Genomic DNA, 26,799 nt, shown 5'->3' with positions numbered 1-26,799 from the left:
GTTGTGTTCAGCTAACCAGCAGGACTCTATGAGAGAAAAAGGGCCCTGATCATTGATTACATTAAGATTTTATAGACAGAAACAGAATTCAAACAAAGAAGACATGTAAAAGCAAAACATCATCAATCATTGGCTGAAAATCACCGCCTGTTCATCTCCTGATCAAGCTAACCTGGACCTGCCAAGGTATGCTAGAAGGACTACTAGAAGGTTTACTGGAAGCTGTTTATGCTTGATTCCCAAGAACTCGTCTCCAGTCCCTTCTACCCTTGTCATAATCTAAGAAAACAACCGCTGGCAATGACAGTTTCTAGCCACAACAGTTACAAGGGAAAAGTATAGAAGGACAAGACCTTATAAACATCTTTAGAGTAAAAATTTCCACCACATCAGTCACATGGATCCAACCTGCCTTAATATGTAATGTTTTCTAGCCACTCACTGGGTCTGAACGTCAAATAATATTAAATTAATGTTTCTGACCAGGTGCATCATTTTATGGCCAAGTTTATACTTCTTATAATTGCTGTTTGGAGCATGGTAATTGTACCATATCACAAGAACAAATGATGTCATAGTGAAGTGGCCTAATGTGTCATCAGACCCAAGCCAACAGAGCACCTTTCTTTTTTCTATTTAACAAGAACTGAGGGCAACGAGCCAGTTTTAATAAGGCTCCTTAATAAAATGTTCCTAATAAAGAAAGTTTTATTATTAAAAAAGGAAATATAGATTTTTAAACACTAGATGCCGCCAAAATCTAATCACCATTCTTTCTCAGCTAATTCTCCATTTTCATTTTCAAAATTTTCAATTCTAAGCACTTCAACTGGTAAATTGTGTAATATATTATACATTATACTGGTGAATTAGGAAGACTGTAGAATTTGCAGAACAGATGAGCTGTAAGGTTGATTTGCTATCAGTGCACCTGTAATGATTACAGACTCTTGTGTGTCTAGTGTTATTAATTATTGATATAATTAATTGTTAAATTTATCCATTATATTAATGCAAACATAGTTATAACATAACATTTTTAAAAGAAAGTGATGTTTTCATGCAGATGCAGAGTAAGTTTCCTTTACAAAAGAAAATAAATATGCCTGTTGAACATGGCTGCTGATCTGTGTGGAAACCCAAAACCTCAGCAAGGCTGAAACTGGGGGCAGACATCACACATGCTAATGTACAACTCCAACACACTCGCCAGGTAGAGCATCAGAAAGCTGTTATCTTTTTAGTTTATTACAGTATATTAACTTTTGAAATATTAGGATACAAATGCACCATAGATGGGACTCCAGCATTCATACTGAGGGCCTCAAGTATTTAAAACAGAGGCAGCTGTGGGATTTGTTGGGAGATGATGAGACACTGCTGTGCACTGCCAGGAATAACCCAAAGGTAGTCTTTCTTCGATTACTGTAGACATTAAAAATGATTAATCTAACCAAAAAAAATATCTAAAATAAAAAACAAATACCAAACAGCTATAATATAAGTTCCTGAGCTTCTCTGTATGCTAATCTGTGTGTATATGTGTAGTACAGTCTGTATAGTGTAGTAATTAAATTGCATTACCCAGCAACTGCTGTATTTATTTAATTCTAATATAATTAGGATTCTTTGTTGCATTGGAATTGCCCTAAAATGTGCAATTCTAATTAATTAAAAGCATTATTTATTCACATGTTTGAGCTTCATCTACAGATGGCTGAATAACATTAAATCAGCCAGTTTGTTGTTTTATTCCCTCATTCTGTGTTTTCACATTCAGTTCCAGGAACTTCAGAGACAGAAAGAGGTTTTGTGCACATCAAACCGCAAGCTTGCACAACAAAATTTATCCTATCAGCCATATCTGAAATACAAGAAAGCACTACTAGCAGAAAGGTACCAGCTTCTCAGCCAGCTTATCACCTCAGAAAGACACAAACAGAAGAAGTCAGGTAAGTGTGAAGTTTAGCAAGCTATTGTGCTAATATTTTAAGCATTCAGTCCCAGAAATACAGAAGTATTTTTACAATTTTGCTTTTAATTTTAAAACACATAGACAGGTTGAATGGACATCTAAGCCTTAAGGCAACTCATCAGCTTCTAAAAGAAAAGCTTGTTCATCTTACACATGAATCTGAGGTACATGTTTAATATTTTATATATGTACAATTGTCAATGTAAATGTAAAAAGAAAGAGACAAACATTTGTTTTTACTGTTTTAGAGTCTTGGACAGAAGTTTATGGAGGGTAAAATGTTGCTGGTAGATTTTGTGGACTCTTTTCAAAGCATTCAGAAGTTCTACCATGTTCACCTGGTCCAGCTAGAGAAACTGCAGGATGTCTACATACAAACAATGAGAAATCGGAGAAAGGAAGTTTTTTCAAGTGACCAGACAACACCTGGTGTAATGAATATGTTCTATAGCACCTCTCCATCTATTATACTCCCTTGTTCCATATTTCCATTAATAGGCTATCCTGTTAAACCACCATTCCTACCTCGTCTTAGCCACTATGCACATGCCGACCTGTGCTTGCCATTAATGCACAAAAATAATGCAGGGAATTCACAAGAATTTAAGAAAACATGGCCTCAGTCTGAAGGCCAATTACAATATTTCAAAAAAGACTAGAGACCATGCACAATGAAGTTGTATCTCTGCAGAGCTACATTAATATATAAAGTGTGTGTAGTATTAAGATGAACTATTAAGATTAATATAGCATGCAACATCCTGGAGTGGAGAAAGGGTTCCTTTTTTATTCTGCTTCCTGTCAAGAGATTTTTTTCCCTCTATAGTACTGTAAAGCTGCTTTGTGTCTCTGTCTATTGATAAAAGCTTTAAAATAAATAAAACTGCATTGTTTTTTTACTTTTTATAATATAACTCCAAAATAATTAATCTTATGAAATAATTAATAGAGTAGTTTATTTTTAAAATGTGTGTTTGCTTAGATTGTTTAATGATTCACAAAAGGACAATTACCATTTACAAATAGTCATGTTGATCACATTCTCCAAATGTAGGCAGACATTTATCGCCCTGGTTAGATAAAAAAAATTGGTAATAAGACTCAAAACCTCTTCCATTACATTTGTTGGCTACATTGCATTTGGTGGCTTTTACATGCTAATGCTAATGTCAATGTCACCCCATGCAGGTAAAGTTCAGCCAGGGGTTTGGCTCCAAATGCTAATTAGAACAGATAGAGAGACACAGAAAGGGGGACAGTGCAGACATTGTTTGCCTGTTTGCCCTTGTATAAGACTTCAGTTACATTGCTGTCAGTGACTCTCATTGTTCCCAGCAACTCAAATTGGGCAATTTTCTCATCTGTCAGCCAAATGCTTAGCACACTTGGGCTCTTTGCTACACTGCTGCTATACTGGGAACAGAACTAAAATGAAATTCAAACATTCACCTGGAATATGGCCAACATTAAAACATTAATTATCTTAATTACATGTGTAATAGTTAAAATAACATTATTTTTCTTCATATTAAAAAAAACTCCAAATCAAAATATATTTTTTATTCATAATTCATTGTTAAAATAATATAAATAACATAAATACAATTATTATACAGAAAGGAATTAGTACAAAAAGTCAACAAAATTCTACAGAACTCTTCATTTCACTGTGTAAAATGTGAAGCAAATATTTTTGCAATTCTTTTTGTTTCTTCTCTCTTTGCTGATGATGGAGGAATGCTGGGCCTTGGACGAGCCACTCGATGATATGTAAACTCAGATTTTCCAGAAGTCTAAAACAGATTATTTAAAAAAAATTCATATAAGGAGAAGTGTGGAATAACATCATAAAATACCCATCACACGGATTTACTGGAAAATTAAAAACATAAAAACTAAGAAAATATCTGTCATTCAAGGATTTCTGCAAACTTCAGATTTCAGGCTTCCTTACACTGCGAATGCAGCTTCAATTACAACAATAACTACAACAACAACAATAATAATAATAATATAATTAAACAAACAATAAATAAATACATAAATAAAGTTTTGAGTTAGTATGTCAGAGCTACAGAGTTTGTATGTAATATTCCACTCATACCACAGTGATTTACCAATGATTAAAATTTGTACTGGTTTCTCTGCATCCTGACAAGCAGCATCTTTTGTGTTTTTGTAATTAATTCCAACAAAGGAAAAATGAGAGGTTGGTGAGAGACCAAGCTGCTATAATTGTTAGGAAATGTACAGACTTTTACAAAACTGTAGACTATAGATACTGTAAACAAGACCCAATATCTGGTAAAAAATAAAAATAATACAAATAACTGACTATAATTCAGGTGTGACATCAAAGATCGGGTCACACGTGGATTATAATTTCAGAAACCCAATATAAAATACTTTACATGACTTGAAAGACATCATTTGAAGATTTGCATCAGATTTGCTAAAATGTTCTGAAGAAAAGACATTTCTTTAAGCAGTAACACTTACAGGATCACCAGCAGTTGAGGGAAAAACAGGAGCCAAACGCAGCGCTCTCATAGATGCCTCCAAGTGGTGAGACGGAAGAAAGAAATTTGGAATCTCTACAGCGTCACAGCTAGAAGAATTTGGGTTAAGGTATAAATGAACAGAAGGAATATTGTGGGCTGTTGTTAAGGTATTCCGAAAGGTTCCGAAATCAAAAGGTTGTGAATTAGACGCCCAGGGCCACCAAGCTGCCACTGCTGGGCCCCTGAGTGAGTCCCTTAACCCTAAATTATCTAAATGGATGGCCATTATCACTCTGGGTATGGGCGTCTGTCAAATGCCGTTAACGTAATGTAATGCAAATGACAGCGAATAGGTGTTCTGCTTTAGGAAGCAGAAATTAGACACACAGGAATTTATACTCTAAACCTTAGCTGCAAGTTATGCATGATATCTGCTAAAACTTTCAGACATCAGCTTTGTATGTTTGTTTACTTGTTTGAGAAACCTGCATTTACATTACTGAAAATGTGACCTAAAACTTATGTATAATCCTGGAGGTTTCATACTGTATCTCACAGGCAGCCACCAATGTCTTTTCAGCCTAGGACTTGGATTAGCCTAACAACTTCAGTATCATCAACATGAGTCACATATACACAGAGCTAAATGCTTGTAGATCGTTTAGCTATTGACTTTATCATTTAGCTCTTTAGCAAGTTGACTTTAAAACACAGTCAACTTGACCTGCTATCATTGTCTTGTATTAATACATTTCACAGAAAATACTAAAGGTAAAAAGGATACAGTTTTATGTTACTTTCAGTTTTTTCTCTTTCACTGTATGCCTCTGTTCTAGATCCAGAGCTAGAAGATATTGGTGAGGCTGAATCTTCTGTATCTGATGCACTGTCTTGTTGATCATGATCTGTCTCCTGCCCAGTGTCTTGCTTGGAATCGTTATTAAAATGCACCCTGTCATTTCCATCTTCCCCGGAAACATTATGCACATCTCCTGCATCACAACCTCCTGCATCTCTCACTGTATGTCTTCCTGTATCGCCTCCTGTATCTTCTCCTGTATCCTCACATGATTCAATCTCAACAGAAAGATCTGAATCACTAGAAGTTCTCTGTAGTTTAGAGGTAGTAACTGATGGAGACATTGAAGTTTCTCTCCCTTTTTGGTATATGATGTCTGCAGGCTGCTCTGTTGCCTCAAGACTCTCTAAAGAGCCAAGTTCAGGATCAGACAGCACGGTAGTCCAGGGGCTTGTTCTGTCCGTGGCTGAAGTGATCTCGTTGAGAGGCCGAGGTTCTATCAGTGTCTCTTCAAATTCATCACTGTCATCTTCCTCCACCTCATCCTCCTCTTTATTCTCATCCCCAGATGAGAGATCATCTTGGTTTAGTTCCTCATTCCTAGGATCAGGTTCTTCTGATGTAAGAGACAGGAGTGGTGAGATGTCCTCTATCTCTGTTTCTGGGGCTTTATTATAAACATCCTCTGTCCCACAGTTCTCTGAATGTCCCACACTTGAAAAAACACACACTTCAGATAAAGCTGGGTTGGTAGTAGGGCTACTATGTGTGTTTGAGGATGATTTTTTGGTTTGATGTTCACTTATACCTGTAAAAACATAAATATATATTTTCATGATCTATAGTTTTATCAGATTGAATTAGGGAAACAAGCAGGATTGATGTAGGACTTACTTTTAATGATTTCATTAACCTCTCCCACCAGTTGGTTGGACTTGAGAAGTAGCTGTTGAGTGTCTGTTTCTGAATCTCTGTGTGGTTCCTTGTCCACAGGGTTTTGATTCAGCTCCCCCAATGCAGAGAACACGGGTGTAGACAACTTGCGGCTAAAGTACTTTCGGATATCATCCAGCTCACTGAGGTTTTTCCTGAAAGGCCGTAAGAGCTATGTGTCTTCTATTGCACAAATATAACCAAGAAAAACGAGTGTCACAAATTCTAACTTTAATTTGCAACAGAAAGATAATTAATACCTCAGGGCTGAGAAAAGTGCTGAGCTAGAAGGATCTCCAGCACAGTTACTCAGCATGACACTTTCCTTCTCCCGCAGATTCTTATGGAACTGGCGAACTTTGTCCATGTGCTCGTCATGATGGTCAGCCTGGCTTAACCTGAAGCAACAATGATAACAGTGTGCTGTTTGACAACACAGCAGTGCTAATGCACCCCATCGTCACAAATAAGCTTCTCAACCAATCTTTTATTAGTTACACTATCCCTTTAAAATTGGAAATCATTACAGTAACAGAAGACAAAATCCAGCACAAACATTTGAGAGAGTCTTTAAGATAGTCAGTCAATTTAAGATATTTTTCATAGCAAGCTGTTTGTAATTTTCATGCCTGCAATAAAAAATACCTTACCAGAAGCTTTAAGATGCCCCTTAAAGTGAAAATGCATGTATTCACTAAGCTAGAAGACCCAAGAAGGAGCAAATGCAAATAATACAATTTAAACCTACAAAAAAATGAAATAAAAATTAAGCCTTGAAATGAAATCCCGTTGCAATATGCACTGTATGGTCATATAGGGATGTGTTTAGAGATCTAGAAACACTAACAGATTACAGAAACAAGATCTTATGGCATACCAAGACATCATTCATATCATATGTCACAATGATGTCATATACGATTTTATATCTTAAAATCTTTTATTTAAAAAGGTTTATTTTTAAGGTTCATACCTTGTAAACAGCAATCGGTCTGCCTGCTCAGGAGTGCTGATCCTCTGCTCGGAGAAGCGGCTAATGTGACTGGGGAAGCCGCTGTACACGGCTGTGGTTTGATAACACAGCGGCATGGCACTAAACAGAGGCTGAAACAGAGACAGGAAAAAGTCTTGAGGTGCACCAAATACCCTTATAAAACTAAATACCTCTTAGTTTCTCTAGTGTACAAGTGTGATTTTAATAAATATTTGTATTATTAGTCTGAGTTTAAATTCCAGACTGACGATATGGGAACATTTAGACAGAGAATATGCAGCACACGTACACTGGATTCTGTAGCAGTGTTCTCGTGCATGGTCTGTCTCTGGGCTCGCAGCTCCTGCACACCCTTTCGAGGAGACACAGACACTTTGATCTGACCTTGGCATTGCCCGCTTAAGTCTGTAATGTTGTACCAGCCACACACGGACTGGAAGCCAGACAGAAGAGGAGAAAGGTCCACTGAGGTGAAACCTATTACACGCTCTATTTCTGTTCAAAAGGAAAACAGAGGAAAAGAAACTACAACTGTTAATGTTACTCAGTTTGATAGCAAATAAAAACAGAATGTAAATGAGACTACATGTACTCAGACTATACCTCCTCTGTGCCAGACTTTGAACACCAGAGACTGCTGTGGATCTAAAAGCAGCTCTTTTGAAAGCCTGAGAAAAATGTCAATTAATTAGAAATACACAATATAGTTAGTTGGCTCCTTTGTGTGTCAATATGTGTGTGTACATATATGATTGTGCACGTTTGTGTGAGCGTATGTTTGTGTGTGTACATGTTTGTGATTGCACGTTTGTGTGTGCACGTTTGTGTAAGTGTACGTTTGCGTGTGCACATGATTGTGTGTGCACATGTTTGTGTAAGTGTATGTTTGTGTGAGTTTATGTTTGTGTGTGTACATGTTTGGGTAAGTGTATGTTTGTGTGTGCACTTGTTTGTGTGAGTACATGTTTGTGTGAGTACATGTTTGTGTGAGTACATGTTTGTGTGAGTGCATGTTTGTGTGAGTACATGTTTGTGTGAGTACATGTTTGTGTGAGTACATGTTTGTGTGAGTGCATGTTTGTGTGAGTGCATGTTTGTGTAAGTGCATGTTTGTGTAAGTGCATGTTTGTGTAAGTGCATGTTTGTGTAAGTGCATGTGTTTGTGTGAGTTTATGTTTGTGTGTGTACATGTTTGTGTGTACATGTTTGTGTGTACATGTTTGTGTTTGCATGTTTGTGTGTCCACATGTTTGTTTAATTATGTTTGTGTGCGCACCTTTTTTGTAAGTGTATGTTTGTGTGCGCACATTTTTGTGTCAGTGTATGTTTGTGTGAGTGTATGCTTGTGTGAGTGTATGTTTGTGTGTGCAAATGTTTGTGTAAGTGTATGTTTGTGTGAGTGTATGTTTGTGTGAGTGTATGTTTGTGTGAGTGTATGTTTGTGTGAGTGTATGTTTGTGTGAGTGTATGTTTGTGTGTGCAAATGTTTGTGTGAGTGTATGTTTGTGTGTGCAAATGTTTGTGTGAGTGTATGTTTGTGTGTGCAAATGTTTGTGTGAGTGTATGTTTGTGTGAGTGTATGCTTGTGTGAGTGTATGTTTGTGTGAGTGTATGTTTGTGTAAGTGTATGTTTGTGTGTGCACATGTTTGTGTAAGTGTATGTTTGTGTGAGTGTATGTTTGTGTGAGTGTCTGTGTGTGAGTGTATGTTTGTGTGTGCACATGTTTGTGTGAGTGTATGTTTGTGTGAGTGTATGTTTGTGTAAGTGTATGCTTGTGTGTGCACATGTTTGTGTGAGTGTATGTTTGTGTGAGTGTATGTTTGTGTGTGCACATGTTTGTGTGAGTGTATTTGTGTGTGAGTGTATTTGTGTGTGAGTGTATGTGTGTGTGAGTGTATGTGTGTGTGAGTGTATGTGTGTGAGTGTATGTGTGTGAGTGTATGTGTGTGTGAGTGTGAGTGTATGTTTGTGTGAGTGTATGTGTGTGTGAGTGTATGTGTGTGTGAGTGTATGTGTGTGTGAGTGTATGTGTGTGTGAGTGTATGTTTGTGTGAGTGTATGTGAGTGTATGTGTGTGTGAGTGTATGTGTGTGTGAGTGTATGTGTGTGTGAGTGTATGTGTGTGTGAGTGTATGTGTGTGTGAGTGTGTGTGAGTGTGAGTGTATGTTTGTGTGAGTGTATTTGTGTGTGAGTGTATTTGTGTGTGAGTGTATGTGTGTGTGAGTGTATGTTTGTGTGAGTGTATGTGTGTGTGAGTGTATGTGTGTGTGAGTGTATGTGTGTGTGAGTGTATGTTTGTGTGAGTGTATGTGAGTGTATGTGTGTGTGAGTGTATGTGTGTGTGAGTGTATGTGTGTGTGAGTGTATGTGTGTGTGAGTGTATGTTTGTGTGAGTGTATGTGTGTGTGAGTGTATGTGTGTGTGAGTGTATGTGTGTGAGTGTATGTGTGTGAGTGTATGTGTGTGTGAGTGTATGTTTGTATGTGCACATGTTTGTGTGAGTGTATTTTTGTGTGAGTGTGTGTTTGTGTGTGCACATGTTTGTGTAAGTGTATGTTTGTGTGTGTAAGTGTTTGTGTGTGCACATGTTTGTGTGAGTGTGTGTTTGTGTGTGCACATGTTTGTGTGAGTGTATTTTTGTGTGAGTGTGTGTTTGTGTGTGCACATGTTTGTCTAAGTGTATGTTTGTGTGTGTAAGTGTGTGTGTACATGTTTGTGTAAGTGTTTGTGTGTGCACATGTTTGTGTGTGAGTGTATGTGTGTGTGAGTGTATGTGTGTGTGAGTGTATGTGTGTGTGAGTGTATGTTTGTGTCAGTGTATGTGTGTGTGAGTGTATGTGTGTGTGAGTGTATGTGTGTGTATGTTTGTGTGAGTGTATGTTTGTGTGTGTACATGTTTGTAAGTATTTGTGTGCACGTTTGTGTGAGTGTAAGTGTTTGCGTGTACATGTTTGTGTATTTGTGTGCATGTTTGTGTAAGTGTATGTTTGTGTGCGCATGTTTGTGTGTGCATGTTTGTGTAAGTGTATATTTGTGTAAGTGTATGTTTGTGTAAGTATAAGTGTTTGTGTGTGCACATGTTTGTGTAAGTGTATGTTTGTGTGTGTACATGTCTGTGTGTACATGTTTGTGTGTGCACATGTTTGTGTGTGCACATGTTTGTGTAAGTGTAAGTGTTTTTGTGTGCATGTTTGTGTGTGCATGTTTGTGTGTGTACAGACATGAGAGAGAATGTTGTGTACCTGCAGTCCTGTTGATGGTCCCACACTGGACACTCACTATCCTGTACTGCAGATGTGCTCACTGTCGCAGGTTCATCAGCTGTAACATAAGATACCCAGCAGCTGGGGAGGCTGTTATCCCTCTCAGCTTTAGGGCAACCTGTGATCATATAGACACCATATCTTTAATTTGAAAATGGCAGCGTGTCCCTTTGGCAATCCCAATATTCTGGGTAAGTTCTAGGTAATTTTGAGAAACAAGACAGAACTGATTGCCTCTACAAGAGATCGGGTTTGCAAATGATCCCTAAGTTGAGAAGAAATATATTTAATGCAAGAGTGTAATAACAGGTTAGCCAATAAAAATGTTTATATTGTCATAATTCCTACTTCCTATAGGGAAGAAGTACATTGTGTAAAACATATTTATTTCTGCAGCATATCTTACCTTTCAGACTAAGGTGCATAGCTCGCTCTACACTGACAGTTGCAGTGAAAGTGTTGTCACTGGTGATCACAGTTGAGCTTTGCACTGATTTAGTTTGTTGTGTATTAGACCCACAATGCTGTCTAGACTGAGTGTTTGGAGTGGGAGATTGTACAGGCGAGGGTCCTTTGTCCTCCTCTTCCTCTCCGGTGCTGCTCAGCTGCATCTCCTCCTCTGTAAGTGTTGGGGCCTGATGTGTGTGTGGAACAGATCCTGCTGTCACAGTGATGTGGGCTCTCAGAGCAGCTCCACTCAGGTCAGCAGCAGAAGGATTAAACAGAGGATACACACCTACAGAGTCAGTGGAAATATCACACATATTACACACATCCTTTGTTCATGTGCACTCATTTTTCCCTTCATATTTGTCATTATTCTGTACATAAAAATATAGTAAAATAGTTTTTTTTTCCTGTTCTGGCACCGAGGAGCTGGAATGAACTTCCCCTAGATGTCCAAACATCCGAGTCACTGACTGTCTTCAAACAGCAGATGGAGACTTGCCTCTTCCTGAAATACTTGAACTAGCATTTTCTCCCTGTTTGTTCTATGTCTATATTTATAATAAAAAGAAAATCCTGAACAGAACTGTTAAACTGTAATAACTCACCTAAATTGTTTACATTTACAGCATTTGGCAGACTCTCTTATCCAGAGCAATGTACAAAAGTGTTTTTAAGTCTCTATCGATGAATACATTAACACAGATGTAATGAATTGGGCATCCAGTGACACAATAACACCAGGTGCAGTGCCCTATTGAGGCCTCTCTGGTTGGACCGCAGAGACTTCATTATTTGGTGTACACTCGGAAGGGGAATAAAAGCACTGCTTTAAAATGCATATATCATTTTAAAAAGTACAGCAAGTAATTTTATATTTATTTATATAAGTGCCCCTTTATGGTAGGTGCACCTGAAAAAATGACAGGCATAAGCTTTGGTGTACCTAATAGCCATAAATATTACTGTACCACTTATTGTCTGCTTGTGCTCTGAAGTTTTTGCGAGGGTTGAAAGATCCACAAAGGCAGACCCCACCAGGCGATCCGACTTGTGAGGCCGCAACCGTTTCTCCTTCCCAAAGGATACCCACAACTGCACATCTAGCTTCTCCTCCCTCAGATACCACAGAAGTGGCTGACTTATTCTCAGTTCTACAGCCTGGGTGCCCGTGAATGCCACAGTAGCCATGCCCTCACCCTCTTCACCATCTTCCAGAGCTGGATGCCTTAGCTCAGAACAGAAAGCCTCCTGATCATTAAATTTGTATCTATAGTAACAATAGGTAGACCTCTGGAGCTCTGTGTGACCTGGGAGCAGCAGGCAATGGACAGGTAGCCAGGCTCTGGGCATAAGAATAGAAAATGTCATTGTGCACATTCTTTGTGAAGGAGTGTCCCATTTTTTTTCATCATCCCAATCTTCCTCTCTCCCGTCCGCCGCAGGTTCCCATCCTAGCATCCGTGCGGAACTCAGGACTCGCTCCCGGTCTGTGCGGTGGCTGAAGTTTATAGAGAGTTCGAGTCCTCCGACTGAAGTTAGGCCATGATGTAAAGACACACGTGGAGGGAGGGAGAGACCATACCAACCAGAAATACCTATAAAAAAAATAAAATCTCTCTCTCAATATATGTATAACATGTATATACACCAGGTTATAATACAGTTATGGCTACAGTCATGGTTAAAATTTAAAGTTCTTTACTTTAACATTTTAAGTAAAGAGGTTCTTTTTATTACACACCCTACCTGTTCTTTTAGAAAGGAGGTCAGCTAGTCGAATTTTCACTGATCCCAGTATGCTGTCTTCAGATCCTGATGCATTCATCACTAAATGAGATAATTTGTTTAAATATTAATAAGAATGTGGTCATTAGCTATAGGAAGTAGTAATGGGGTAAGTGGAGCCTTGTAAAAGCTTTCATTGCAGGTAACAGAAGACTATATCTTACTTAGGATTATTAAGATTAAAATTGCACACTATGGCTTTTAATATTATAAAGACTGGAGAGCTAATGTAATTCTGCAATAGTACAAAGACCACTAACATGACAGCTAGAACAGCTGATTTGATTACCCCTAGCTGTTGCAGTCTTCAGATTGCTCACCTTTGCGTCCATCTCTGTTATAAACTGTAAAAATGGCCATAGCTTCCTGCAGCACCTCAGCTAGACTCACACTCTCTCCACTGTCCCTCTGCACCAACAGCTGACAGCAAAACTCAGTGTGATGCTCAAACTGTGGGCAAAAGCTCCTGGCTGTTATACGTGTCGTCCTGATCTCCTTCTCTGGCAGGAACGAGAGCTGCAATGTGACGAACGAATTAACTCCCACCTCTGAGTAGTACTTCAATCCTATGGCCCTGTGTGGAGAGACAGATCTTATATACTGTGGGGAATACAGCCTAGAAGTTATCAAGGTCATTATGAAAAAAACATAGCACTAGTAAAGTAAAACAATCAAGATTGCTCATCCTTACCAGCTGCCATTAACTTTAACTCTGAGTTTTGCTGCTTTGGAGAATTGACAGTAAACTCAGGAAGGCAAATAACTCACCGTGCTGCAGCCTGCAGGCCAGTGGCTCTGTGCACCTGCACGACCAGATTCACCACGCGGGTGGGCAAAATGCCTTCCTTTAAACTATTCCTCCTCACTGGCCGGGTCTTGTACTGAACACTCACTTCAAGTAGACCTAAGAGCAAGTGCAACTGATATTATATAAGCTGATAAATTTAACGACCCCAATCATTAGTGTGGCGATTGATCAAAATATGCATAAGTTTGTGCATCTTAAAGACTTTTAATAGGAATAAATTAACAACAATAACAATAATAATAATACTAATAGTAACTATAATACATGATTACCGCAAAGTTTAAACTTTAAAAACATAATTCATATATTTTCTATCAGGAGATTCAAACTTTGTAACAGGACATAAATTAGAACCCTACATTGGTATCGCTAAAAAATGTTCACTATTCTCTATTCTCTTTATTCTCTTTATCTTGCGCAAAATAGACACGGATGTATGTACTATTATAATGAAAGTTGCAGATATAAAGGCACTTATGTATTTAAAAAAGTATATTCTTTATGTGCCACAATGTTTCTACAGACAAATGAAGGAGCAGTTGCATCACTAGGAGTTTTATTTTTATTTATTTTTGAATTAATTTGAATAATTAATAACTTATCACAAGCGTATATGCATATGACAGCCAAGAACTCAAGATTCTACACCAGATAAAAGAGTGACATAACACGTCCATTTTAATACTTTAATACAAATCTACTCGTTTCAATGATTTTAATAATGTTCACATATATAAAGTTAGTTTAGAGATCATGAAGCCCACAGTTTGAACAGTGTATGATAATGAATGTGTTGATGAAGTGTACCTGAGGGTTGTGTCTGGACATCAGTAGGCTTGTCAGACTTTGGCACAAGTGGGAGACAGAAGAGCTGTGCTTCCATTACTCCTTGCCTCTGCATTGTGACCATGGCACACAACTTGGCCATGGGCAGCAGTCCTCTGGCTACCAGTTGCTCACGCACATTTGGGTAATAATACCTGCCGTGTTTGTTTGTTCAATAAATAGGAAAACATTTATGAATACCCTATTGTTGTAATTGCCAAAGCCACAACTGCACCTGGTGCAGTACAGTACATATAATATGCAAATACCAAATACAAGAACAGATCAAAAATAAACCGGGTATCACAGAGTGGACCAAGTGTCACTACGTGCCTTAAAAATTGGATCATTCTTTTGGGGGGGCTTACTGTGATTGCAGACGTGATTGTTTAAAAGCTCTATATTTATTTTTATTTACAGTTGAGGTCATTTGAAAATGTTAACTGATTAAGCTATTTAACATAACCGATGTTTACATAAAATCCACAAAACTAAATAATACTGAATTTACACAAATTAACCAGTTCAAACCTGTTCCTCAGTGTGAAAAGTAATTCATATTCAGGATTTCATAGTCATAAAGCCTCTATATGAGGTCAAATGGAAAGGGGTCAAATATCCAGAAGATGCTGGAAGAGCAAAGAATTTACAGGATCTGAAGGATTTATCTAAAGAACTATGTGCAGTTTAACTGTTCAAGACAAACAAGGGGCTGGCTCATGAAGAAGTCTCCTTGAACGACATCACTGATCCTCCAGATAACAACAATGTTAGTAATCAGGGAGATGTAAATGTTTGAACTGTTTCATTTGTATAAATTCAGTTATTACTTTGTCTTGTGAACTTGTTTATAAATGTAGCAATTATACAATTCCTTATTTTTTTTCAATTATTAACAGCAATGGGGTGTATACTTATGACCTCAATTGTATGAACATTAAGGCATGGAAAGGCCTTAGGCCACCACTCCATGCATTGACAATGGTTTAAAACACTTTAATTTACAAATTGGTTATATTTGTTGCTTTATTAAATATGATATTTTTATGGACAAACATGAAAAATTTGAGAAAATGTTCATCTCTTTACCTGCACCAGACTTCAAACTGGATTCCTCCTCCATTGCTGAAGCCCTGACTGGCCAGCGAGCTGAGCAACAGCCTCTGCACTGGAACACCAGGAGGTGCCACTAGCACATGTGTCTCACGATGGCCAAACACGGAATCGGGCATGCACAGTGTAGTAGCAGTGCGATATGACTTCAGATCTACATCTGAGTAAGAAAAAATAAAATCAGTTTTTGCAAAAAATAAATGAGATATACCTGTTTTCAATAGAAACAAAGAGTCGATACAACTTTTAGAATGAAAAAATGCTCACATTATAAAAGCAGATGTGTTCTGATTGCTAGAATGCTAAAAAGAAAAATGCTCTACAGCTGACATTCATTATTAAACCACATTAACATGCATGGCCAAAGTATTGATTGCTATTGACAAGTTACAGATGCTTACTGTTTTCCACGATATGTGGATCGTTGTCCTGCCAGGCCTCCTCCTGAGTGGGGAATGAGTACTGGATATAACAATCTGCTTCTCCCCAGATAGTAGACTGCAGTGGAGTTAATCCCTTTACTCTCTCAATCCGTACCAAAAACACATGCTCATCCTTAGCTTGAGCAGAAGGAGGAGTGTTTAACTGCACAAAGGAAAAAAATGTAAAAAGATTTAGTGTCATGGTTCTCAAAGAAATGTCTATGAACCCCATTTGTCAGTGAAATGCAGCTATTAGGTCATATAAAATATGTGATTTTATTTGCATCAATTAGGCTACAATCAAAACACCTGAACATTATAGAAGGGGTTTCTTCCTTTTACAATTTTAGAATATTAATGAATACATTGTGTAGTGTCTAAGAAAATAGAAAAGTGTCAAACAAACCATTTAACATTTTTAATTCTTTACAGTTTTTCTGGTAAACCTTTGTCATCATCTAAAATACTTTTATTGGGGAGCTTCATTTAGGAGGCTTTTCTCAAAGATTCCATGCCTGTATTGGATGACCATCATGAGGGGCTATATCACGGTGGTACCTAAAGGCAAATCCCTTAAATCCCTCATACTGTGACCATCCAGGATTAGACTGTGGCACACAAGCTTTAAACATTTTAAGAAAACAGACCTTTATATCTTCAATGGGTCGGTGGTCTAGTAAGTGGACTGGTCTGGGCATCCGAGACACGGAGCTCAGGTCCTCGTCTCTCATGCGCTGTAGAGCTGTGATCTGCTGAGACGTACCCATGGCCAAAAACACCCTCAGACTCCCACGTGTTCCACCACTGAAAATGTCCACTACGGGCAGATAGCTGTCTACTGCCACCACTGGATACTGTGCCTGTAGAAGCAGCTGGCAAACTTTGGGGTCTCTGTTGGCCAAAAAAAAAAAAAAGGAGTAACAAAGGTTTATTAGGGGATGTGTTGTAATGTGCAAATCCAAAGCAAATCCACAGTGCAATATGCTACAGACATGGTGCAGGTGATAGTCATCTTTTGAGTTAACTGCTATAATAAATTTAAGGTCAACCTGAATGACATATAAAACTGGTGTAGAGGTAGTTTGACCAGCCCGAGGAGTTTATCATCATGTGCAGAACTTGCTCTGAGCCAAACCTCTATGATCATCATATTATTCCTCATCCTCTCTAACAGTTTGGGAGTGAGAGCTACTGGTGCCACCTGCAGAACACACACACACACACACACACACACACACACACACACACACACACACACACACACAATATATAGATAGATGCACCATCTACGTTTGAAAAATATTTTACTTTTTCACTTTTTTTTGTAAAAACTACAGACTTCATCTCATTGAACTCACTTGAATCAAGCTGAATGTTGGGTGTGCCTGACCCCAACTGACCACAGACCGAATCGTCTCTTCAGATCCAAAGAGCTTACAGTTTAAATAGACATTGGGCTGCAAAGGTGCACAATGGAAATCTTTTCCATCTGGCACCATAAGCAGGGTGTGGAACAAAAGATCACTGTCTTCCTCCTCTGTGAGTTGAGCAGATTTACGGGGAAAGTTTTGAGCTCCGTGTGGTGAAACAGACCTGGCCTCTGGCATTAAGATGTTCGAGGATGAATGAACTGCCATGGGAGGTGTCTCTCTTCTGTCTGTCTTCTGAGAACTGTTACTAACATGTGGGAAATCAATAGCGTCTCCATCATCCGGCTGTCCAAGAGAGATGTCTGCTTTTGGTGGAGATGTGCCTGCACATGCTGCCATGTTCTCTAACCTGCTTTTGGAAGTGAAGTCTTTCTTGTTTGCAGCCAGTTCAAATGAGACCTTCAGAACCATAAAAATGGCATCAATATTGTTGTATGATCCAAACACAAACATATACAAAGTGATATCATCCATTTAAAATAAAAAAGATGCGTATTACATGACTTAATAAAATCAAACAGTTTAACAAGTATACATTCCAGATAAGCTTCAAAATAAGCTCGGTTAATTGGGCAAAGCTCAGCAGACAGTGACTGTAAAGATAAAAACACTGAACTACAACTTTACAACACTGGGAACAGATCCTACAAAGGTCCTCTAAAAGTCATAATAGTTGAAGGGTCTGTTACCTTGAGAGGTCCAATGTCCTGATTTGTATAGTCACTGTCAATTCTTTGGACAGGAAGTGAAGTGGTGATACTCAGTCGATCGCTCTGAAGCAAAGTGCGTAACTGGAATACAGCCGTCCCTATTGGAACAGGCTAAAGCAGATAGAGGGATTAATATGTTACTCCTAATATCTGACATAATATATTCCAAAAAATTTGGATTCTACAAAACACTGAAAGATTACAGATAGTCATTTTACTTTCTTTTGATGATTCTTCCTCAAGTAGATTGTAAAGTTAAGGTTTGTGTCCCACCATTGCTTAATGGTGGTGCCACTGAAGTGCACTGGAAAGACACTCCGATGCTGAAATTTCACCACTGAGGAAAAAAAAAGAAATATGATACATTCTTTGTACCATTTTATTTCTCCCAATTCTTGTAATAACAAATGAAAATAAAAACAAATTCTCACCTCCACCCACAGCTTTATTGGAGACAACTCTTGTGACCTCCACAGGAATTGATTTCCCAGTAGCATTATTAGCAGATGCTAATGGAAAGTGATATTCAACAAAATATGTGCTGGAAAAGAGATAAAATGAAATACTGGTTTGTTTATATACGAATGTAATAATAATACTAATAATAATAATTAATTGTCGCACTATACACTGTATAAAAGTTTATAATAAAAAAATGGGCTATACCATTTCCGAGTAGTGAGAGGTAGAGGAGGTCTTCCTTTTCCTGATTGCTTCCTTGATATATTTGAGGTATCGTCTGTAGGGACTAATAACTGAATAACTATAACTCTAGCTGAACTGATGCCTCCAAGAAGTGAAACCCTGTCCAAACTCAGCCCAGTGAAGGAAATCATGTTTCCGCTATGTGACGTGACACCCAAATCTAGCCTTCAAAGATGAACAGGAAAAAGAAAACAAGCTGCAATCAGTAATGACTGGAGTGAATTTCCTCTGAATATTCGTAGGTTAAGTTATAAAAAACCTTTGTTAACCAAAGAGCATTTTACTAGTTGGGTAACTGAAGCGGTAAAAAAAATGCTCATCTAAATGTTTACCTGGCATTTTTTTCCAAGCTCTTTTGCTGGTTATGCTCATCTTCTGCATCCAAACAGCTATCAGTCACCTAAAAAAGAAAACAGAAGTCCTGAAATAAAATGAAGCTTGTGATATGCAGATCTTATGACAGGACAACTGCATAAGCATTTCTATAGAAAACTACACCAAAACATAAGTTTTACATTTAACTCAGTACATTTATTTGGCTGATGCTTTTACACAAAGTAGCTAAACAATTAGGAGATTGTTTTGAGGCAAATTGGGTTTTAATCTCTACTAGCTTCAATCCCTTACCCTCAGCTACCACTTTTCACACATAACTTACTGAAGCCTTGTAGAACAGGTTCTCCAGTAGACTCTGATCATACTGGGGATCACTGAGCTCACTGTCCAGGAGTAAACTACTGCAGCCGGAGAGAGAGCCGGGAACAGAACCTTCTCCATCCCATAAAGCAAGCACGGATCCGTTAACACTGAAACCAATGAATTTACAATGTACCCAGTGTTTGTACAGTGTAGGATTTACACATAATATCAAATTACATGACTTGGACATGTCTTATTATACAAACTCCAAATTGTAAAAAAAAAACATCCAAACATTAAAAAACTCCAGTATTTATCAATCAGCTACATGTGTGTCGTTATATAAAACCACTCCATCAAGTTTCCCTGAAGTTATCAAAGAAAGGTAAGCATATTGTCTCTGAAATTTCTTATAACAAGTCAAATCGCACTTGTTGGAGCAATCGAAAAATTATGTGAAAGGTATCTTTGAAAATTACTTTCCTTAATTACCCACAGCATTAATTACCCAACATAAAATTGTGTGAAATAAAAGTCTTAGTATAACTTCACTGAGCAGATTATGAGGTTCTAGTTGTGGGGCTAAGATTTCACCTGGATACCACATAATGTTTAGGAACGTGTGAGAAGCTGATTTATTTTCCATTATAGGCTAAGCACAATAAGCGTTGATATTGTCTATAATAATTGTGTTTGTGCTACAGTTAAAAAGAAACACATTTTTATATTCCTGATATTCCTTAAATACAATAGAAATGCCATCTTCATTACCTCCCTAGAAGCTGCTCCAGAGCTGTGTCATGTGTATCAGGCACGAGGAGTTCAGGGTCCTCAGTTGAGTGATGAATACGTGAGTGGAGAATATTCTGCATCACCGGCGTTGTCGATAAAATTGGGGTCCTTTTTTGATGTGGACAAAAAAAACATTAATTTATCAGACAGTCGCCATAGTCTGATTGCACTCCAGAATTAAAGACACCATTCTGCCAAAAAAAGCAATAATTAATGAAGAAAATAAAAATGAAATACAATCATTTTTATTAAAATGCTAAGAAAATGTTAGTATTAATATTAACAATACATTGAAATATCAACATGAATATGTACCAAGATATTAACACTGCTAATAAATATTTTAAGCCCATGGAAACAAAATATCATTTGTGAATTTTTTTCCTTTCATTTTTACTTGCTCTCTGTATAAATATGTGGTTCCAAACGTAAAAAGACCTTTTAGCTGCTGCTTGCTGACCTGCACAAAGCAGGTACTGGAAATAATTCTAAATAAACAGTTCAAAAAATCATTAAGCACAATTAAGGCCATAAAAAAAGTCTAAAATGTCTGAAACAGTTTTTTGAAGAATAAACCCAGACAACTATTACGGCGGAACCTGTTGGGGCAGCTGACCGAGGGGATATTTTTTATCAGTAAATAAACTCAATGAGTAATACTATGTGTTTTTGTAGTATTGTGTGTTGTACCATGAAAGGTTTAGCTCCGTTTCATGCGGAAGACGTTCAGTTTCTCTAGCGCTGGAAAGCTGATCCTATATTAACACGGGTCCTGCTTCTTGCCTTATCGTAAGCCTTTTTTTCGCATTCTTTCTTTGTTTTTATTAATGTTAATGTCAATGTTAAAACCGCTTTCTGCTAATGTCACATATGCACACTGAACACTCTCTCAGCCATATTGACAAGACACGGCCCTTTCTGCTCATTGGCTACACGTTAGTTTTGTTTTTGTTTTGTTTGGCGGCCCATCTGAAGCATTTCAAACAACGGAGACCCCACCTTTAACCCATGAGCACATAGTCAAAGCACACATGAAGTGAAGTGAAGTGAAGAGAAGTGACGTGACATACGACTAAGTATGGTGAACCATACTCGGAATTCGTTCTCTGCATTTAACCCATCCAAAGTGCACACACACAGCAGTGAACACACACACACACACACACACACACACACACACACACCCCGTGAACACACACCCGGAGCAGTGGGCAGCCATTTATGCTGCGGCTCCCGGGGAGCAGTTGGGGGTTCGGTGCCTTGTCTCGAACCCACAACCTTAGGATTACGAGTCAGACTCTCTAACCATTAGGCCAGGATAGTGCAGGAGACTGAAATCTTTCATTAGACTGAAATCTTGTGTTGTGCTCAGAATGAGACCAAAATCCACCAAACATCTTGGTCATGCACAACATCGGTTTGTTTGTTCACAAAAGTGGGTCTGAATACAAAGAAATGCATCTGTTAAATATGACGTTTGATGATATGATACTCTGGAAGTGTTGTGCAGTCATGGTTCAGGGGGTTGGGTGAAGAACAAGATGAGCCAAACATATTCCCATATCAACAAAGAAATGGGTGAAGAAACACAAACTGTATAACATGGAGTAACCCAGTCTTTACCTCGAACAATCCCAACCTAGACATTACAAAATAAGATTAAATGTTCCTCTCCGAGTTAAGCATCACAAAATATTAATTGTAAGTGTGCCAATAAGCTTGAATTGCTTTGTATTTTGTGAGCAATATATTGACTAATGTTTTATTTATCTAATTCTTGCATTTTCCTTAAGTATCCATAATTCTAGAATGCGCTACAATTTAAAAATTAACTAAAAAAAAAATATTTAAAAAAGAAGACGTGGAGACATACGGTAAAGCTCCAGGGTTATCTGTCTGTAAGTGGAGGGAAGCATCCTTTAGACCCATTTCAGAATCAATATCAGACTGCAATGCAGACACCACCATGGCATTTCTAAGCTTGCTTCCACGCTCAAGAAGAACTAGAAGGGAACAAGGCAGGGGTCATTAGATGGATTAAATACATTACATAAAAATAAAAAAAAACACACCAGCCCAAATGCTAAATATTTAATAAACAAAATATCTTGCTTTGGAAACCTACCAGAAAGTAGGTCCACTGATGTTGAGGGAATGAGGGCATTGGGTTCGCCAGCTTCAGCATTAGGTCTAACAGAATGTGGTATTCCCCTCTCTTGAAAGTATAAGTGGTCCTTTCCTCTAATAAAAAAAAAGAAATATTTAAATCAAGAATGGAAAAACTATTTATTAAAAGGAGAAAACAAAAGTATATTATGAAGTTAAACACACATTGGTGTCCCCCTGGAGCTGCCGCCAGGATCTGACTCATTTCCATTGGTTTTTGAACCAAACTGGGATGAAGATGGCAGCAGCATGTTTTGGTCAGATAGGAGTCTTGGAGCAGATACTGCTGTGTCTTTATTTAAGTCTACAGTTGGTACTGAGTTGCGGCTATCGTAAGTTTCTGCCAGAGGCTCTAGAACAAGTGTAGCCTATTGTGGGGAAAACAGAAAAAAAAATTTTTTTTTACAAAAATGCATAGTTTAAAACACAGGCATTATAATATGCAAATTTATGCCTAAACGCTCTTAATTATAATTACTTTATAAATAATAATTAATAATTCATTATTAATAATACTACTACTAATAATAATAATAATAATAATATGTTATATGGCCAGAAGTGTGTATAGCTGACCATCATTCCAATACATGAACCTCCCCCACAATGTTGCCACAGTTGGAAGCACACAACTGTCTAGGTATACTTTCACTAAGGGGAGTCTGCTTAATCTGTTCCAGCATGACAATGCCCCTGTACACAAAGTGAGGGCCATGGAGACATGGCTGATTTAGACCAAGTAGAGAGACTTTCACTTAGCCATGACCTCAACCTCACTGAATACCATTACGATGAAGAAACACTGACTCTGGCTTTTATTCCTGAATAAGCACAAACTGACCACAGACTTCTAACAGAAATCTTTTCCAGAAGAGTGGCTCGAAATACTTTTGCTTCATAGTTTTGGAACGGGATGTTCAACCATCATTTTGCGTGTAATGGTCACGTGTCCACATCTGACATATAGTGTAAGTAGTAGAGATCATATGAAATATGATCTTACATATTGCCCACCTGTAGCTCACCAAGCTTTTCAGACACGGGTGACACAAGTGTGAAAGATCCATTAACAGAACGAGAAAGAGACAATTTAGCAATTCCAGGTATTTGAACTCGTGCTATGGGTAAGTGATCAGGCTTTGTAAGAACATCCAGCACCAGTGAGCCCATATCTGTAAAGAACATAAATGATGACGCATAAGAAAACAGTGACCTAAATAATAAAACGCAGAAAATAATACCACAGCATAACATCACATACACACATATGTAGAATTTTAAAAATATAAAATATTTAACATATTATGGGACTGTGGGGTTTTATTATTTATTATGAGGATCAGCGGTTCACCCTGAAATATGGGTGTGACTGTTACTGACTTAAGATGCTGACTTATCATGCACTACTGTCTGAAATGCAACTTGTGATGTCCTTTGTCATATCATCATTTTATGAGCCCTAATATAAAATATTTAATCTTACAATAATCAGACTTGTAAAAATCTTAAGTCATGACATTACCTGTTAAATATGAAGTCAATTGCTTTGGACCACATCGAACTGGAAATCTAGCTGTGGATTTCACCTCTTTCTCTCTATCTATAGATCCATCTCTGGGACAGAAGACGGTGCCGCTGGTCGTCTCTCCCCACCAGCGTAATCTCATCAGGGTGCGTGGTGGAGGCTTGGATATAGTCCACAACACTCTGCTTAACGTGACTCTTAGGAAACATCGCACATGGCCCTCCACAAGAGGAGGAATGCTTGTCGAAGGAGACACATCACTGACAACTGGTAAAGAAAATAAAGGTCTTCAAACGTGGAGCAAAAAATTCAGTTGGTGCTACATGCAGAACACAAGGTAAAGTCTGACTGCTGGTGCATTTACTCATTTACTAGGGCTTTAAAGCCCTATTTGTTTTGTAAATTTACCAAATTAATTACAATTTTACAAATCATGAACAAATTCTATTGTGAGTAGAGAATACGAAAGACTATAATTTAAAAGCTTTTGTTATTTATATTGTACAGAAATGTTCATTAGTTTGTAAGATACCTGGATCTAACTACAGTATCTATTTATTTATTTCCCCATTTTTTCCTCCCTGTCTGTCAAACACGCATCAAACTGCTCAGACTAGATCATTTTCCAGCTGGTAAAATACTTTCCAGCTTTCTTATTACTCCTAACTGGATTGTATAAATATTATAAGCTTGTTATTTACATTGCTGTGAATCTTTTTAGAATAAATTCTAATTCAAAACTCATTTTTCTTTCTTTCTTTAATTATTTACAGCTGACAACTAGCTAAACTCCAATCCCAAAGTGTTATTAGCCCAGATGAGGCACTACAGTGTTACACAGACCACAGTAAAGTGTGTTTATACACAGGGATGGCGTCTGGGTCCATTTGTGTTTCATTAATGATCAACTGTCACCAAACGTAACGGCTTTAATCCCTGAGCTCCTGTCACACAGTAAATACTCTCTAAAACCTACCTTTCTTTATTTTACCGCCAAACTTGGATGATTTTTCCCTTTTGTTCTTCATTACTTAAGCTGTAAACTTTAAACTTCAGGTTATTTTAGTCCTTTTACTCTTTATGTTTACATAATGCCACTCGGCAACGAAGAAATTACTAATCACAACTGCCGCCTTCTACTTCTTCTACTGATGGTGTTGATCAAAAACGACTCTTTCATTACCGCCACCTAGAGGGAGCCGCGCGAATTAACACTATGCCAAAATATATATTCATTCATTCATTCATTCATTCATTCATTCAATCATTCATTCATTCATTCATTCATTCATTCATTTTCTACCGCTTTATCCGAACTACCTCGGGTCACGGGGAGCCTGTGTTTATCTCAGGCGTCATTGGGCATGAAGGCAGGATACACCCTGGACGGAGTGCCACCTCATCACAGGGCACACGGGCACACACACTCATTCACGCTAATTTTCCAGAGATGCCAATCAACCTAACATGCATGTCTTTGGACCGGGGGAGGAAACTGGAGTACCTGGAGGAAACCCCCGAGGCACGGGGAGAGCATGCAAACTCCACACACACAAGGCGGAGACAGGAATCGAACCCCCAAACCTGGAGGTATGAGGCAAATGTGCTAACCACTAAGCCACCGTGCCCCCCAAAATATATATTAAATAGACCAATTCAACGTTCAGATGTCAGGTGGGAAAAAATAAATACACCCTTACACCTTCCACACCATGAAGAGAGTAATAAGTCGCCATGTTTTTCATTAATAATGAAAAGATGTATTATTTTGAAGAAGTGTGACTCAATAAAAAGCATAACATTTTTAAGGTTGGGGTTCTGGATCATTTAGCTAGACGTCTACATCATGCGAAGAAAATAAGGACATCAGACAAAACTTCAGAAAATCAATTATCACTGCTCATCAATCTTGAAAGGGTTTGATCTCCAAACTATTTGAAATTTGCTATTCTGTCCAAAAACTTAAGCTGGGCCAAAATTGGTTGATCCAACAGGACAACCTCCATAAGCCCCACTAGCAGATTTAAACAGATTATAAATATTTTTTTAGAAAGTATCAAGGTGTTAGTCAGCGTCCAGACGTCAACGCTTTTGAGATGCTGTGACAGAATCTTAAGTGAGCTGTGCATAAATAAATGCCCTCAACCATCAATGATCTGAATCAATGTTGATTCATTGTTAATGTCAATCCAAAATGAAGTGAGAGAAGGATAAACTCCTACAAAAAAAATTTATTTCAAGTTATTTTTATTGTTTTCAAGTTACTGAATTATATTGCATACTTTTTTTTTCCACCTACTGTAGTTTTAAATGTTACAATTTATTTTGCAAAATTACAGCCATTTTAATTTAACATTCAGATATTCTTCACAAGGAAACAAAATAAATAAAATAAATTAAAGGGCTTTGTTAAAATTCAGCAATCTGAATTTGGTGATAGAAACAGTCTCAGTACTCTCTCTCTCTCTCTCTCTCTCTCTCTCTCTCTCTCTCTCTCTCTCTCCTCCTTGTCAAGCCATCCAGATGTGCTGTTACTGTGAACCACATTGCATACATTACTTTCATATAATTAGAATTCAGATGATCACGAAGAAACTTTCTCAGGCATGGATGAGCAGTGTTGAGTTGTGCATGAGTTGTGCATGGTCATCCTTCACTTTCAATCTAATTTGTCTTGTTAATAGTTAGGGACAGATTTCTAAGGTGACACCAGTTCACTAGCTGCCCCACGTCATGTTGTTGCTGTTTATTCCCAATATTGTAGTATTGTCTGCAAAACTGATGATGAATTCTGACATAGAAATGAAAGAACCTGTAATCACATCATAAATATTATATCAAATGACAATTTTAATCAAAATTAAAGGAATGATGTAAGAAATGTGTAACATTTCTGACACAACGTCAGACTGGGGCACTGCACAGCCCAAAGCATACAGCCAAGAGAACAGTAAAGAGGCTT

The 26,799-nt window shown here is 37.9% G+C and overlaps 2 protein-coding genes across 2 annotated transcripts; one reads left to right on the top strand and one right to left on the bottom strand.

The window, feature by feature from the left end:
- The first annotated feature begins 1,284 nt into the window (after nucleotides 1–1,284).
- LOC113636750 (vacuolar protein sorting-associated protein 37B-like) lies at nucleotides 1,285–2,634 on the top strand. Its single transcript, XM_047820904.1, has 4 exons — nucleotides 1,285–1,407; nucleotides 1,781–1,963; nucleotides 2,002–2,139; nucleotides 2,224–2,634. Exons 1-4 carry the CDS (start codon nucleotides 1,285–1,287, stop codon nucleotides 2,632–2,634), a joined length of 855 nt encoding a protein of 284 aa, XP_047676860.1.
- An 886-nt stretch (nucleotides 2,635–3,520) lies between these two features.
- c2cd3 (C2 domain containing 3 centriole elongation regulator) lies at nucleotides 3,521–24,976 on the bottom strand. The gene is made up of 33 exons (XM_027137123.2): nucleotides 24,814–24,976; nucleotides 23,835–24,104; nucleotides 23,327–23,484; nucleotides 22,478–22,680; nucleotides 22,272–22,387; nucleotides 22,020–22,149; nucleotides 20,126–20,254; nucleotides 19,374–19,521; nucleotides 19,048–19,115; nucleotides 18,677–18,880; nucleotides 18,442–18,551; nucleotides 18,229–18,347; nucleotides 17,990–18,121; nucleotides 17,229–17,699; nucleotides 16,920–17,071; nucleotides 16,518–16,761; nucleotides 15,850–16,033; nucleotides 15,425–15,608; nucleotides 14,318–14,490; nucleotides 13,471–13,606; nucleotides 13,023–13,276; nucleotides 12,664–12,744; nucleotides 11,886–12,512; nucleotides 10,874–11,203; nucleotides 10,447–10,585; nucleotides 7,806–7,870; nucleotides 7,492–7,697; nucleotides 7,182–7,312; nucleotides 6,469–6,606; nucleotides 6,170–6,363; nucleotides 5,261–6,083; nucleotides 4,475–4,583; nucleotides 3,521–3,768 (listed from the first exon to the last, which is right to left on the bottom strand). Exons 1-33 carry the CDS (start codon nucleotides 24,863–24,865, stop codon nucleotides 3,640–3,642), a joined length of 6,609 nt encoding a protein of 2,202 aa, XP_026992924.2. The 5' UTR covers nucleotides 24,866–24,976; the 3' UTR covers nucleotides 3,521–3,639.
- Between the last annotated feature and the right edge of the window lie 1,823 nt (nucleotides 24,977–26,799).

The sequence above is a fragment of the Tachysurus fulvidraco genome, chromosome 11, assembly GCF_022655615.1.
Source record: "Tachysurus fulvidraco isolate hzauxx_2018 chromosome 11, HZAU_PFXX_2.0, whole genome shotgun sequence".
Lineage (NCBI taxonomy): Eukaryota > Metazoa > Chordata > Actinopteri > Siluriformes > Bagridae > Tachysurus > Tachysurus fulvidraco.
Note: the sequence above shows the minus strand (reverse complement) of the source record. Positions and strands in the feature narration are given on the sequence as shown.